Source organism: Arvicanthis niloticus, chromosome 14, assembly GCF_011762505.2.
Source record: "Arvicanthis niloticus isolate mArvNil1 chromosome 14, mArvNil1.pat.X, whole genome shotgun sequence".
NCBI classification, from domain to species: domain Eukaryota; kingdom Metazoa; phylum Chordata; class Mammalia; order Rodentia; family Muridae; genus Arvicanthis; species Arvicanthis niloticus.
The window spans coordinates 9,530,823-9,546,768 of record NC_047671.1 but is presented as its reverse complement, the minus strand read 5'-3'; the positions used below and the strand labels follow the sequence as shown (position 1 = coordinate 9,546,768).

Below are 15,946 nucleotides of genomic sequence, written 5' to 3'. Positions count from 1 at the left end.
ATGTCAATCTCAAAATATCCCCTACTTATATGAACACCAGTCACATTGCCTGAGGGGCCTACCTCACTTCTGTACAACCTCATCTTAACCGATTACATATGATAATCACTCCAAATAAGGTCATGGTCTGAGATTCTGGGCTGAAAATATCAACATATTAATTTGAGACAACATAACCCATAAGAGGATCCAGTCTTAATCTTACTCAGCATATAAGAGAACACTGTAATCCAGGTGTGATGCACTCCTGCTCCTGGCGGAGGTCAGTCTGCTGAGCTCAAAACACTATACAAATAGCAATTGTCTGGAGCTTCCCACGTCGAGTAGCCCTCCAGTCTTCCTCAGATTGTGTCATGCTTCCTAAGGAGGCCAGGTCCTCAGTTTCCTCATTTCTTTTCTTCCTGGCAATGTGGAGGGACCTAGGTCCACCCTCTCATCTCTCTGAACACAAACTCAGAAGATAAAGGTCAGCATACAAGGAGCTGACATTGGATGAGCTCCTTACTGAGCTCCTCTCTGTCTCAGGCAGGTACCTCTGCCTCATCTGTCTCCATAGCATGCAGTGGTGATCACTCACTGGGCACCTGGTAGGTTGTTCATAAGCTGACCCATTATGAAAACTCAGGAGTGAAGCAGATGTCTTACCCACAGATAAGTACACTTGTCAAATGAACCCAAACATGAGTCTGGGCTTAGGATTCAGCTTGGTGATAGAGGTAGTTACTATTCAGAGTTCCTAGCTTGTAATAAGTCAGATTCATATGCAGATCTGCAATGTAACAACACCTAGCACTAATTTGCCCATTAAGACGATAGTATAGCTGAGCATGGTGGTGCATGCCTTTAACGCCAGCACTTGCAAGGCAGAAGTAGGCAGATCTCTGCTTTCGAGGCCAGTCTGGTCATCTGGTTTACATACTGAGACCCTGTCAAGGGTAAAAAAAAAAAGTTTAGCTTTCCTCACTGGCCATGGATGGCCCCGTATGGAGTTGTTCTTGATTCCCTACATAAAGGGAAACTCCCTCCGTGTCTGGCGCCCTCAAGAATGTCCTTAAATTCAATGTGACAGGAAAACCACTTGTATAACCCTGCTCTCCACACATAGATGTGGAGCTCTTGCACACATGTGCATTGCACATTTACTGAAGGAAAAGTAATGGTGTGTGTAGGACCATGAAAGGACAGCATGGTAAGGGATGGCACACATTTTGCTACGCTCCCAGACTCTAGGCTCCTGACACAAGGCCGAAGACCTCCATAGAGTGGAGTCCTCCAGACATGTAGGACAACACCCCCACAGGCCTCTCCACAGATAGAGGCTGTGACTACAGGCCACAGAGCCTCAGATCCCTAAATTAATGAGATACCTAAAGGCCAGAGGGTTATAGCCAATTAAACATTCCTTCCCAGACCCTCCTCTTTGCAAAAGGTATTTAACCTCAGGCCCACTCTGAAGATACTGGGGTATAGTTTCATCCATTTTCTGCCATGACAATAAATTTCTTAAGACCATAGCCTATTTCTCCTCTTTGGGACCCGCCGTGGGCAACAGTAGAGAAAGTTTTCAACTACCAAGCCACCTTCTAATCTCCCACTGATGACCTCTGTATGTTCTCAGCCACTGAGGCCCAGTAACCCAAGCAAGCCAGCTGAGCCAGCTGGCACCCAGCCAAGCAAGACAACCAAGACTCTCAGGATGTCTGCAGGATATAGCCAGAGCTCATCTCTCTCCATCTCCCTTTTGGCTGTGGGCCACCAGCCTGTATGTCCCCACTTTGATCTTGGCCTTTCAGCAGCGCCTGAGAACCAACCAGTTCCTGGCCACCTTTTGGCTCAGGGACCCCCAACCCAAGAGCTCTGGCTCCATGCTGGACCTCAGACTGTGCTCTTCCACTCTGAACAGAGTCCGCAGCTTCACATAGCCCGACGTCTACCTGGCGCCAGCGTGGAGTGAACACAGTCAACTTCCCACGCCTCTGCCTCTCTGAACTGTGGCCCTAGCACCTTGGGGGCCATAAGTGGGACCCAAAATTCAATACAATGGGGCCCATGCACACATTACAACCCAACAGGTGTGTATGTCACAAATGTGAGAGGACCTGGGTGTCTTAGGGTTTTATTGCTGTGACGAGACACCATGGCCAAGGCAACTCTTATAAAAGATAACATTTACTTGGGGCTGGCTTACAATTTCAGAGGTTCAGTTCATTGTCAGTATGGCAGGGAGCATGGCAGCGTACTGAAAGACATGGTGCTGGAGAAGGAACTGAGAGTTCTACATCTAGATCAAAAGTCAACCAGGACCGGACTCTCCTCTGCAGGCATCTAGGAGGAAGGTCTCATCTGCACTGGGCGGAGCTTGGGCATAGAAGCCTCAAAGCCTACCCCCACAGTCTTCCTCTAACAAGGCCACACCTACTCCAAGAAGACCACACTTTCTAACTGTGCCACTTCCCATGGGCCAGGCTGTTGCGCGCGCCTCTCGAGTCCCCTTCGCCCGTGGGAGAGAAACACGAGAGGCAGAATTCGGGTAGTTACCACAGACGAGGCTTTACTCTGTATCACTGACGTGAAAAGACGTGGAAGAGAAGAAGACAGGAAAAGGCCTAGCTTAAATACACCCTAGAGTGACGTATTCACTTCTGATTGGCTGTTCGCTCACTACCCAATATTACGCCTCGAGATTGGCCAGTGACTTTGGCGGGCTTTCTGCCTTTATAACTGCACAGTTACTTGTTTACTACTGGGAAGACACGATGCCAGCGCCATCTTAGAATGACATATTATACCACCGCTAACAGCGGTTTCCTACACCAGGCATATTCAAACCACCACATGGGGAAAGCTGCTGCCAGCTGGTAGAGCCGAGTCAGCTTTAAATTGCTGCTGGTATCAAGGTGGCCTGTGCTGAGGTTGGCTGCTGCCATTGGGCAGCTTCACTCCTGGGACCTTCACTAACTGGATTCAAGGAGCCTTTCCAGGAAACGCTCGTTTCTGGTGGTGATGGATACCAGGGCTGACCCCAAGCCTATTCCCTATTGTGTTTCCTGTCAACCTACCATTGCTCTGTGGAACAGATTCTCCTCTGTACTAGACAGTGCCATGTTCATGCACCAAACAAGCTCCCTCGATGGGGTCTGATGACTATGGGCCCATGAGCAACGTGGGAGGCCATGCCTGATGTCTACAGAGATCCTGAAGATGGAGAAGGAAGAAGCAGCTGCCACTGAGAAGCTGTGGCCAAGGAGGAATTTCAGGATGAATGGGTTGTGTCAGTGCCTGAGTTTGCTGCTGCTCAGGAAGGGGTGGCAGACTGGTCTGAGTGTTCAGGTGCCCTTCCTGCCTGTCTGGCAGAGCCTTATTGAAGACTGGAGTGCCAGCCGCTGAGGGCTGGACTGTAGCTCCCACTGGTCAGCCACTGAATGAAATCCAACAGCTAGCAAGCGGTCACAGAAAGGTCAGCAACTGTGCAACTGTGTGGTGCTAGGGATGAGAGCAGTGGTTCTGAACCTTCCTAATGCTGTGTGACCCTATAATACAGTTCTTTAAGATGTAGTGACCCCCAACCATAAAATTATTTCATTACTACCTCATGACTAATTTTGCTACAGTTATGAATCGTAAGTATCTGTTTACCAGTGGTCTTAGATGACACCTGTGAAAGGTTTGACAGGGTCGTGACCCATCGGATTAGAGCATCATTAAAAAAAAGTCAGGTAATCAATATACATCTTTCCTGGCTGGCTATTACTGGGGTCCCCAGAGCAGGACAGTCAAGAATCTAGAAAGAGAAGTTCGTTTACTTCTAGAAACGAATTACCATAGTTAACCATAGCTGTTCTCCAGACACTTCAAAGTGGAAAGAAGGTGAATGGGGAACAGTTTCTAACTAAACATGAATTACATAAAGCATGGTATGAAATTGGGCATGGTGGCATATATGTGTGGTCATAGTCCTCAGAGATGGAGGCATGAGGACCTGGAGTCCAAGGCTGATACCCCCCCCCCCAAAAAAAAAAGCTAAAAGTAAGTAGAACTGTTTCTTAATGTTATAAGGAGCTAGGTTTTAAAAAAAAATTCTGAGCACCTGGCATATAACAGACATCAAGTATATTCCTACCATTCTTTTAAAGAAGGGAAAATGGCCAAAAAACATTAGAAATATTCAACACCACCATTCAGGAGGGAGATGGGCTCAACCACAGTTCAATTTTGCCACTCCTCCACTGGGGCGATGGTTTTCATAAGATCAGGCAACAGCAAGTGTTGGTGAATATGGGGAGAAATTGGAGTCATCATAAAATGAAGGTGAGGCTATCTCAGAAAGTTCAATATTTATTATATCATATCATATCTATTATGTTATATCTGTCACTCCCAGGTATAGACCCAAGAAAACAGAAGGAATGTCCACCCAGAAACTTGTGTACAGCACCATTATCCACAGCAGCGGAAATGGGGAAGCCCGGGTGACCATCACTGGGTGAAGCGATAAAATGTGCGGACAAGCAAGTCCTGTTGGACAGAAAGTGGGTTAGTGGTTGCTTAGGACCTGGGGATGAGGTAGGAAGTGGATATGGAGCTGCAGGGTTTCTTTAAGATGATGAACATGTTCTAAAATCAACTACGTTGTTTGCACAACAAATATCAGGTCGTATCGTTGTTTACTGTGTGTGGGTGAATGGTATGAAGTTAGAATTATACTTTATTGATAATAGCTTTTCCGATGTCAGGAGAGAAGAAGGGTGGTAAACGGTGTCCGTTCCACATACCTCCCGCTCTTGGCCTGCTGGACTCTCGTAACAGAGTGAACAGACTAAACAGTGGAAATGCATTTTCTCAGTTCTGGAAGAACAAGTTCGAAGTTCTGAGACAGTTGAGATTCAGGATACTGGCTTGCAGAGGACAGTCTTCTCACTGTGTCCTCATGGGCACACAGAGAAAGAGCCAACTTCTGTCTCTTATGAGGACACCAGAGCTACTGGCTCAGGGGGGCTGCCCTTGTGACCTCATCTACCCTTAATTACTTCCTTAGAGACTTTCTTTCCAAACACAGCTGCCCTGGGGTCCGTGCATAAACACACCAGCTGGGGTATGTAAACATTCAGACCATCACAGATACAGAAGTTATGTTCAGCTGGCTCACTCAGTAACCAACCTTAACAACAGTAACTTCTCTGGTGCTCTGGGGTTGTACAACAGTTGACTTGATCACAGCTGTGGTTCTCTCTGCACCTGGAGATTCATCTCCAAACTTTCTAGAATGCCCTTTAGGCAAAGTCCAGGAATTAAGAAGAATTAAGATAAAGAAGAAAAAACTGTTGAGTAAACCCAGAGGGGTCAAAAGGAGAATGCGATCAAACTTGCAGAGATAAACAACGTAGCCAGTGTATACAAGGAGAGAGGCAGCCTATTGCAGCACTATTCAGAAGGTGCACCAGGCACAGACAGAAAATAGACAGCCCAGTGACTGTTGCATAGCACTGAGTTGTTGGTCCAGAGGCCCACGTACCAACTGGTGAGTTCAGTACAGCAAGCAGCAAGATACAGAAGGCTGTAGGCTGCCTGTGCAGCCTTAGAGCATCCAAGACAGACCTGACACATGGACACATTGTGTTCACACTGTCCATTTTGGAGCCCTGGGGGTGGGCACCCTTGATTGCTCTGGACCCACAGAGAAGGCATGACAGATACAACACAGCACAAGGTACAGCCTAAGGTTAAAGAATGGGAGAATCCCTTAGTGGTGGGGTGGGTAATCCCATTTCTAAATTAAATTTTCAACTGATTAAAAACATAAAATATTTTATTTTATTTTATTTTATTTTATTGCTTTGTAGACAAAGACTAACCCTGTAGTCCTGGACTGGCTGGCTTAGAACTCACTAAGTAGACCAGGTCACTCAAACTCAGAGAGACCTGCCTGCCTCTGTCTCTCAAGTGCTAGGATTAAAGGCAACCCCCACAGGCCCTTAATTTTAAGTTAAACCCAAAGGCAGGGTTCAGAAGGTAAACTGGATGAACGTGCAGAGGCTCTTGGAAGGGCCACTGAGAACTCACTTCCAAGACATCGGGTATATAAACTCAAGTCTGTAAGGGATTCGTTTGTTCATTTTTGTTTGTTCTTGGTTTTGAGACAGCTATCTGTTATAGTGCCAAGGCTGGTGTCAAACTCATGATCTCCCCACCTCTGCTTCCCTGTCACAGAGTGGCAGGCATGTGCCACTCACTGCCTGGCTTTTGTGATTCTGCTGAGTATCAGGTCTGGCTGACTCACTTCAAACATCCACTGTGACTCTGCTAAAATAACAGTTATGACTAAGACGCTTTGAAATTTAGCACACAGTCAAATATCACTGTCATTATCTCAAACCGCCAATACCATCAAACTTGAGTGATCCAATTTAAGGTACACATTTTAAGATCAAAAGATGCCCGCCATCACTGGGAACATTGGAGGCACTTCCTTTCTTAGGTGTGTTTGCTGGAAATGTTGTGGATTCACTGAATCCACAACACTGGCTTGCTGCAGGTTGTTGGGTAATTTTGCACAATGACGTTATTAATGATGTCTTGAAATCAAGTAATGATCACAGTGTCCAAGAACTAGCAAACCTTTACCTGCCTAGATGGTTAGTGCCATATACTGGAATATTAGGCAGCCACTTGTGGGTAATGTGTGAACTTTTCACAAGGGACAATGTTATGGTTGGTAAAGAGAATAGGCTGTTAAATCATAGGGAACAAGACTGAATATATTAAACTCCATAGGACAAGTGTCACTGGAGCCAATTAGAGGTAGAACGGGGGTGATTTTCATTTCATATTATGTGGGAATACCTTCTTATAAACAAGATACCCTTTAGATGACAATAGCTATTTTACATTGGTTTGAGTCTATTACGTTTGGTATTCGAAAGGCTGAGTAGCCATCTTGACCTGGTTCTATCCCGCAGTGATTCCTTGGTGGGGTGAGGTTCACCCCACAGCACAGGAATGCTCTCTGGGGGTGGGGGAAGCATCAGCCCCCAAGGTGAGAGATGAAACAGCCTGGTTGGTATGAAACAGCTTGCTTTTCTAGTTCCTATGTGCTGAGTTGGCTCAGCTCTGAGGTCGTCAGTTGATGGAACAGTTGCCCATGGGTTCTCTCAGCCTGGTTATGTTAGGTTGAGTCTTGGAGGCAGGGGTGACTGGCAGGAGGGAGCTAAGTAGTTATTGGAAAACAGATACAAATGGGACCATAGAGATGGCTCCGTGGCTTAAGAGCACTGATGATTCCCAGCTGCCATGTGGTGGCTAACAACCAGCCTTTACTCCAGTTTCATGAGACCCAACCCCCTCCTCTGGCCTCTTGAAGACACAGCACAGGCGTACATGCAAGCGAAACTTCCATACACATAAGTTTTTAAAAAAAAATTAAAAAACATATTAGCAGGCTCATATGCTTAGAAGAGCATACTGGACAGGTGGTGGTGGCACACACCTGTAATCCCAGCACTCGGGAAGCAGAGACAGGTAGATCTCTGGGTTTGAGGCTAGCCTGGTCTACAGAGCTAGTCCCAGGACAGCCAGGACTACTCAGAGAATGCCTTCTGGAGGAAGGGGGGTAGGGTAGAAAGAAAGAAAACTGTGGGACAGGGAGAGTGGGGAGGGGAAGGATATGAGAGGAGTCGGGGAAGGGAGAGAATATAATAAAATATCTTGTGTGAAAAAATACAAAATACAAAAAATAAGGATAACTAAAAGCACCTACATCAGAAGACTTTTTTTTTTTTCTTAAAGACAAGTAGAAATTTAATTTGGACTAGGTGGGAACTAATAGAGTGTATGCTTTTCTTCTGTGATTTACAAATGTGCATGGAGCAATAATTTGTCATTGTTCACAAGTCTCATCTTTGGTAAATAGTTACCTTGTGGATTATGTTATTATTTTATTGCTTTTGTTTTTGTTTTGTTTGTGTGTTTGTTTGCTTTTTTTTTTTCCAAGACTGGGTTTCTCTGTGTAGCCCTGACTGTCTGGAGCTCACTCTGTGGACCAGGCTGGCTGCACCAAGTGCTGGGGTTAAAGGTGTGCACCATTATGGCCCAGCTTTGTTTTGTTCTTTGTTTGTTAAAATGAATTTTAGCTTTCAGTGGATTAGGGTGTAGCTCAGTAGTAAGCACTTGCCTATATTTTAGGCCCTGGGTTTGATTTCAAGTCTCCAAAAATAAATAAAACAAATTAAAATAAAAAAATGAACATCAGAATTCATACTACATAGATTATTATTACTCAGACATATAGTATAGTTTTCATTTTAGCAATTTCACATGACTTGTTTAACATCTTCAGGTCTGAAAGAGAATATTGAAAGAGATTAGTTTATTTACATGGCCTATATACCAATTAATTAATGTTCAGTTAAATAAATTCAATTGTAGTTTTCAATAAAATTCCACAATTACCAGTAATTGTTAAACATTTATATACAGGCAAAATCCATTATAAAGAGATTTTTAAATAATAGATTTCCCTTTTCCTCAGGTAAGAGTCAATGTGTAATCCAGAGCTCTGATAGCATGAGCAGCATGCACTTTGCAGGCACTGGAGCAGCAGCATGGACCCGGGGTCTGTCACTATGATTAACCACCCTCAACTCACTGTCCCTACACTGTGTCCCTACACTGACAGGCACTTTCCAGACAACTTCTGCATTTACTGCATGCAGAAAAGACTGTACCATTTAGAAGGACAGATAAAACACGACTCCACCAAATACAAGGGTTTGTAGTAAGAGTATGGGATGTCTTCCCCAGTAGTTGCCAAATCTTTCATGTGAAGCCCCCAGCCAAGAGAGAGCCCAAGTTGGGGTAAGTAAGTATTCTAATTATGTAGGTCTTTAATCTGATCGATTTTTAACAGTGCTTAACTAAACTGTAAATAAGGTCTAAGCCAGGTTACCTTCGGTGAATATGGAGGAAGCAAATGCCTGACAGTTACTTAACCACTCAGTGTGATACCTAAGCCTACTCTAGTCCATTTTTAAATCAACTGGACACAGAAGCTAGAGCTTGGGGAGTTGACCCTGCCAGGTGACTGCCCGAGTAACACTCAAGCCAGTGTACCACGGAGGCCAGGCTGACTGTTCCTGCTGTCACCCTATTGCCCTGGTCTCAAAAGATGAGAATTTGAGAGGGCAGGAGATCGGGGGTGGAAGGTTTGGAGTCCACAGTGCCTGGTGGGACCTGGGTAAGTGGGACATGTCTGATAGAACTTTTGTAGGTAAAGCTGCATGTTTTGCCTACAGTCAGAAGTTTTATTTTTATTTTGTCACTTTGAGATTTGGGACCAGGATCTCCCTATGTTGTCTGTGCTTGTTTCTCCAGTGGTTTGAAGCTTGTGATTTGGATATTCATACGTCATTAATAGGTGACCCCACTCTGATCTAGCTAGATAAGTAGGGGTAATTTGACATAAATTGATGGTGAGAAAGAAGTAAACAAAGGTATTTAAACTGTCAGTGCTCATTGCAGGGTGTGAGGGGGCAGCAGTTGGAAGTTCGGGACAGGGGTGGGATGAGTAGAAGAAACTAGAATGTCACGTGTGTATAGCAGCACCATAATGGGGCAGGGGGATGGCTCAGGGGGTGAAGGTGCCTGCTACCCAGCCTGATGAAATGGGTCATCTTCCTAGTGCCACTTGGTAGAGGAGAAGCAGCTTCCACAATTTGTCTGTCCCCTGATTTCTATACTTGCCATGGCACATGTGCTCGCATACATGCATGTACACACACACACACACACACACACACACACACACACACAAGAAATAAAATGCCATAATGCTAATGTATGCTGATATAAAAGTGTTCATTGAGACCTCATATGTAGTTAGAAGACCATGTCATAACATGCCTAAGTATTTTATAAACTGTGTCTCCATGACACATGGGCATATAATATACACAGTCTAAACCTGAAACGGCCATTTATTTGCTCCTTAAAACTGAAATTCCCGGGCTGGAGAGATAGCTCAGTGGTTAAGAGCACTGACTGCTCTTCCAGAGATCCTGAGTTCAATTCCCAGCAACCACATGGTAGCTCACAACCATCTGTAATGGGATCCAATGCCCAGGCTGAAATTCCTTAGAAAGAGAACGCTCCACAGGCAGATGCTAAGAGTCTTCCTCTGGGTGGCTCATGGGACAGAATAGGGTTTAGTATGTTGTGATCAAACAACATATATCATTTTTTTTTTTTCGAGACAGGGTTTCTCTGTATAGTCCTGGCTGTCCTCATTATTATTTTTTTTTTAACAGAAGAAGCTTTCCTTTTTTTTTTTTTAAGATTTATTTATTTCATTTATATGAATACATTGCAGATGGTTGTAAGTCACCATGTGGTTGCTGGGAATTGAACTCAGGATCTCTGGAAGAGCAGTCAGTGCTCTTAACCACTGAGCCATCTCTCCAGCCCCAACATATGTCATTATTAAAATGATCAAACAAATATATTATCTAAGACAGGAATGACTGGCCATCATCCCAGCCCTTTATTCATTATAATTTATATTGTGGCTAAAAACAGACTTAAGGAGTAAAGGTAAAAAATAGTTTACTAAAATCTATCTTTTAGATGAGAGTTTTCATTTGAAATATGTACCTTTTCAGGAATCATGACCGTGCTTTAGCTATAAGAGAGCACGTGGAAGCATCTCTCATTGGTACTAAAGGCTTTTCACTTAGTAACCAGGGACAGTGATGCACTAGTGGTAACAGAAGCGGAAACACCCGGCAGGCACTGCCTTAGCGACGGCCTTACCGTTGGTTCTTTGATAGAATTCTCGATCCCAGCCTGAGCCATCAGGTCATCCACGTTTTTCTGTAAGTCCTCGATGCGACTTCCCATCTCTTCCAGTACAATGTCAAGGAGAATGCCTCTGTGGGCCAACGAGCTCAGCTCCGGAGGAATCCTGCTTCAGCCTGCGCCTGCTCTGCACAGGCCCCTGGATCGTGGCTGAGCCGCTCTCACACTGAGGGAGTTGGGCTGTCCCGAGTCAGTGTATGACCTTCCCTCAGCTTTTCTTAGCCCGTTGTCCTTAACCTTCAGCTGTGGATCAAGTTTTGAAAACATTTCTCCTTGCTGTACATAGGCTCCAGGACCTGAGTTTGGTAATTTTTTTTTTTTTTTTTTTTTTTTTTTTGGCTAAACCCTGAGTTTAAATATAATGGAATAAGCTCTGTTTAAGACCAACTTTCCCATGGCTTAATTTAAAAAAAAAAATATTGTGTGTGTGTGTGTGTGTGTGTGTGTGTGTGTGTGGTGTGTTTGTGTGTGTGTATGCATTTGTGTGTATGGTGTGTATACATTTGTGTGTGTGTGGTGTGTGTTTGTGTGTGTGTGCATGTATTTGTATGCATTTGTGTGTGGTGTGTATGTGTCTGTAAGCATTTGTGTGTGGTGTGTAAGCATTTGTGTGTGTGGTGTATGTGTGTGTTGTATATGTGTTTGTGTGTATGCATTTGTGTTTGTGTATGCATTTGTGTGTATGCATTTGTGTTTGTGTATGCATTTCTGTGTGTATGCATTTGTGTGTATGCATTTGTATGAATTTGTATGCATTTGTGTGTTTGTGTGAGTGTATACAATGACACAGGTTTAAGGTCAGGTGACAACATTCTGGAGGCTGTTCTTTCCCTTCAGGATGGGCCCCATGGACTGAACTTAGGCTTGGCCGAAAGCATCCTTACAGGCCGAGTCATCTCCATGCCCACTTCACTTGATTTATGATTTGAGATTTATTTTATGTGTATAAGTGTTTTTGCCTGGATGTATTTATATTTACCACAAACATTCCTGGTGCCTGAGGAGACCAGAGAGGGCATCAGATCCTTTGAAACTGGAGTTACAGATGGTTGTGAACCACTGTGTGAGTTCTGGGAAACAAACATGGGCCTCTGCAAGGGCAGCAGATGCTCTTAACTGCTGGACATCTCTCCAGTCCCTTCCTATGGTTTTTCTAAAAAGTGAATTTAATCATGTAAAAAAAAAAAAAAAAAAAAAAACCTTAGATGGGGCAAGTGTTGGGGCAATTTAACCTAGGCTTACACGAACTGTAAAATTATTTTATTTTAAAATTTTATAAAATAACTGAATTCTAATGAACTCACAGGCAAAGATGTCACACAGTTATTCACTGCCCAGTCCCAACTGGCTGTTCTAAATATATAGAAGTTCACTGACATGTAGGGTTTGGGACTGAATATTATATTCTAGTTGTTTGATTTCATTTTTTGAGACAAAACACTGAATTGCTTGTTCTGTTGAAGGTAGGGAGAAGCATGTCCTTCCTGGCTGGACGCCATCAGCTCTGCTCTCTAAGATTTTCTCTAAGCCGTCAGGAGATGGCTGTGGAGTCTGTGTTCAAAAAAGACTAGTTCAGTTAGGCTTGCAGGGCTGCCCCTCTGCCTGTGTGGTGCATCTGCTCCCTGAGCTGAGTACAAGCCGTTCAGATGCCCCGCACCGCCAGTCAGACAGGAAGCAAAACCTGCCACAGCGAATGATACTTAATGCTTCCAGATGCCACTTAGAAGCACAGCTGTAAATACTGGGAGACCACATGTAAACAGTCACACGCCAAGAGAGAACAAGAGGCTACCCCACAGCAATCGACAACCAGCGGCTTCAGGGTGCTCAGTAAGAACAACAGGAAAGGATATCTCTGAGGTTTAATGTTGCAGTCAGAGCTTGGAAATGTTCTTCAACCTCTTGAAGTAGATTTTCGGCCTGAAAAATGAATCTTAGGTAACTAAATAAATAAGGTATTTACTATTAGTGTCGGACATTGTAAATACCGCGGAATAACTTAAACAAACACACCCATTAAGTTTGTTGCTGTTTATTGAGACAGGGTCTCCCTATGTAGCCCTGACCGGACTGGAACTCACTGGATAAACCCAGCTGGCCTCCAACTTGCAGTGACTTCCTTTTGCCTCGCAGTGTTGGAAATATAAATAAGTATTTCTCACAGCGCCACAGGCACCTGAGTTTAAATTTTTTTTTTTTTTTTTTTGAGGCAGTGTCTGCTTGTGTACCTATGGCTGACCTGGAACTCAGATCTGCCTGCCTCTGCTCTTGAGTCTTGGGATTAGAGGCAGTTACATCCCCAGGAACAAGTCGATCCCCTATGATGGACATATCTAAAGGATGAGCAGAGCTGTAAACGCCACCGTCAAAGCAGGAAACATCACCCTGTCGCTACAGTCCACGGCGTATCAAAGGCCTGTGGGCCCTTTGTATTAGCTTTGGCCGTTTAATAGCGCAGGGCACAAACCATACAGAAATGCCACTGCGGTGCCAGCGAGGCTTCTGTTTGATACTTTATAATCTACACATCCTGCATGAGTCTGCCCTATGTAATCTTTGTCCCAACGCCTGCGGTGCCCATACAGACGGAAACGCAAGTCCTCGAACCCCGACCCTGCGCTCCTCTGTACAGGTTCTCTGTGGCAGGCGGCCTTTCAGAAGAATGTAGATGATGTAGACTCTAACAGATTCGTTTAAACGAAACGACCAACCAGGGTGACAAACTGGCTTTGGCGGGGGCTGGAGAAGACTCCAAGCAGGGAAGGAATGGGCGGTGCTTGGGCTTAAGACGGAGCCTATAGGAGGAAAAGGAAGGGTGGGCGGGATCTGGGACATGGGGTGGGACTTGGAGGAAGGAAAAGATCTCTCAGATGGACACCTGACTAGGGACTTGGGATAGGATTGAAGGGTGGGGAGGAGGGGAAAGCGGATGAGCCAGGTATGGGACAGGGGTCCAGGCTCTGAAGGAACAAGTTGCATCCCCAGCCGCCCAGCGTCCGCCATCACGCCTTTGGGTCAGAATTTTAGTTCTCTTAGCATCCCCACGGCTGCGGCCACGATCCCTTCCAGTACCCTAAAGCCGGCGACCTTGGTCTTTGGAGCCCTAGGGCACGCGTCACTCACCGCGTTCTGCAGCAAGTCCCCACAGGGAACTTCCGGCGTCCGGGCGTCCATCCACACCAGCCTAACAGTCTGGGGTCCTGGGTCTTAAGTGAACCCAGCAAGTGTCGCGCTCAGAGCTGGCCACGGGTAAACCCGGAGAGCGAGCGCGGGGACAGGTGCGGACCAGATCAGCAGCTGGCCAATCCGGCTTTGCTGGGTGTTTTCATCCTTCAGAGTAGGTGACCTGGGAGGAACCCTGTCGGTAGTTATTCATTCTTGTGCGTGGCGCAATAAACAGGACTGGCTAGTGTGCACCTCGGCCACTTCTGAATGCTCAGAGCAAATGCATTAAGCACACCCACCCTGTCCATCCATTGCTAGAGCTTCAGTCTCACACTAAAAGTCAACTGTCCATCAAACAGCAAGTGACTCTCCTGTCTTGCTCTTCGGACCCAAAATCCTTCTAGCTTTTGTCTAGGTACAAATTTTCATATGATGTGTCTCCTCTTACTGGGACCCCACAGTTGCCAGCAGCCAATGGCACACGGCACACCGCACTGGGCAACTGAATCTGTTACAGTAAATTTGTCCTTTCTGAAGATCTAAGGATGCCAGCTTCAGAGTTGAGTGTCTTGAGCTGCTCCATGCTCAGACCTCCAAGGCTGAGCAGGTTTCACTGTGGGAAACAAGATCTCAGGACCCCTTTCCATGTTAGATCTGAGTTGTGGCTCATAGGTCACCTTGTGGTGGATTTCCCAGGACCACGGTTTTCTCAGTTAGCTTTTTTGTTTACACAGCTGCACTCCTTGGGCCGAAGGCTGAAGACTGTGTCTGTTTAGGTCACTGCAGTACCTCTCGAGCCCAGCCCAGAGATAGCTCATTGAGCCATCTGGGCTGCAGGTGTATTTAAACAGATGGGGGCAGGGCAGCTGAAGAGATGGTTCTTTGGTTCTTGCTGCTTTTGGAGAACCCCACATGGCTCCTCAATCACTCTAGTTCCAGGAGATCTAATGCCTTCTGGCCTCCACAGGCATTGCATGTATATAGTGTGCTTGCAAGCATGGAAAACATTCCTACACCTAAAATTAAAAAAAAAAAATAAGTTAAAAAACTTAAACAGAACAAGGTCTTGAACAGAACAGGCAAAGGCACCCAGCACCACTACTCATGGGTACCCATGGTAAGCCCCTGATTCACACCAGTGGGTATGCCAGAAGGAATAGCAGTCGTTCAGTCCCTTTGGAAAACACAAGAAACAGTGTTCACCACACAACTACATTCCACTCCTAGGTGTGTGCAAGAAATGTCAGCGTACACCTACACAGAAATGTGCACACCCTTTATAGCAGTGCTCAGTCATCACAACAGTCAAGGAGGAAACAACTGGATGGATAGACAGACAGACAGACAGACAGACAGACAGACAGAGGAGGTATGTGCACATATGACTGCTATGTAACAACAGAAGGAGTGTAATACTGATATACATACAAGAGTGAACTTCAAAGACATCAAAGGAAGGAAGGTGCCTTAGTTAGGGTTTCTTTGCTGTGAAGGGACACCATGACCCAGGCAAGTTTTATAACGACAACATTTAATTGAGGCTGGCTTACAGGTCAGAGGTTCGGTCCATTATCATCATGGCAGGAAGTACGGCAGCATGTCGGCCGATGTGGTGCTAGAGGAACCAACGGTTCTATGTCTTGGTCCAAAGGCAGCCAGGAGGAGGCTCTCCTGTTCCCCGAGTGGAGCTTGAGCATAGGATTCAAAGCCCACCCCCACAATGACACACTTTCTCCAACAAGGCCACACCTCCTAATAGTGCCACTTCCCAAGGGCCAAGCATATTCAAACCACCACAGAAGGCCACCTATTGAATGATGTCATTATAAGAAACATCAGTAACTGACTGAGATTGCCACAGAGACAATACCTAAGCGGTAGCTACAGTATAAAGGGGAGCAGGGGAAAGCTGCTTCCTGGGTAAGGGCTCCTTCCT

General features: G+C 45.5%; 1 protein-coding gene across 1 annotated transcript; it reads right to left on the bottom strand.

Moving 5' to 3' along the window:
- Positions 1-8,247: 8,247 nt before the first annotated feature.
- On the bottom strand, positions 8,248-15,026 carry Hsbp1l1 (heat shock factor binding protein 1 like 1). The gene is made up of 4 exons (XM_034518455.2): positions 13,969-15,026; positions 12,699-12,765; positions 10,801-10,895; positions 8,248-8,334 (listed from the first exon to the last, which is right to left on the bottom strand). The coding sequence occupies exons 1-4, from the start codon at positions 14,017-14,019 to the stop codon at positions 8,329-8,331; spliced, it is 219 nt and encodes a 72-aa protein (XP_034374346.1). The 5' UTR covers positions 14,020-15,026; the 3' UTR covers positions 8,248-8,328.
- Positions 15,027-15,946: the final 920 nt, after the last annotated feature.

Bases quoted from the DNA above. Each gene is read 5' to 3' on its own strand.
- Hsbp1l1 (XM_034518455.2), bottom strand. From the start codon at position 14,019: ATGGACGCCCGGACGCCGGAAGTTCCCTGTGGGGACTTGCTGCAGAAC. The intron at 12,766-13,968 runs GTGAGTGACGCG...TTCATTTTTCAG, and splicing joins GGGACTTGCTGCAGAACGCG to GCCGAAAATCTACTTCAAGA. The intron at 10,896-12,698 runs ATATCCTTTCCT...TTGACATTGTAC, and splicing joins TGCAACATTAAACCTCAGAG to TGGAAGAGATGGGAAGTCGC.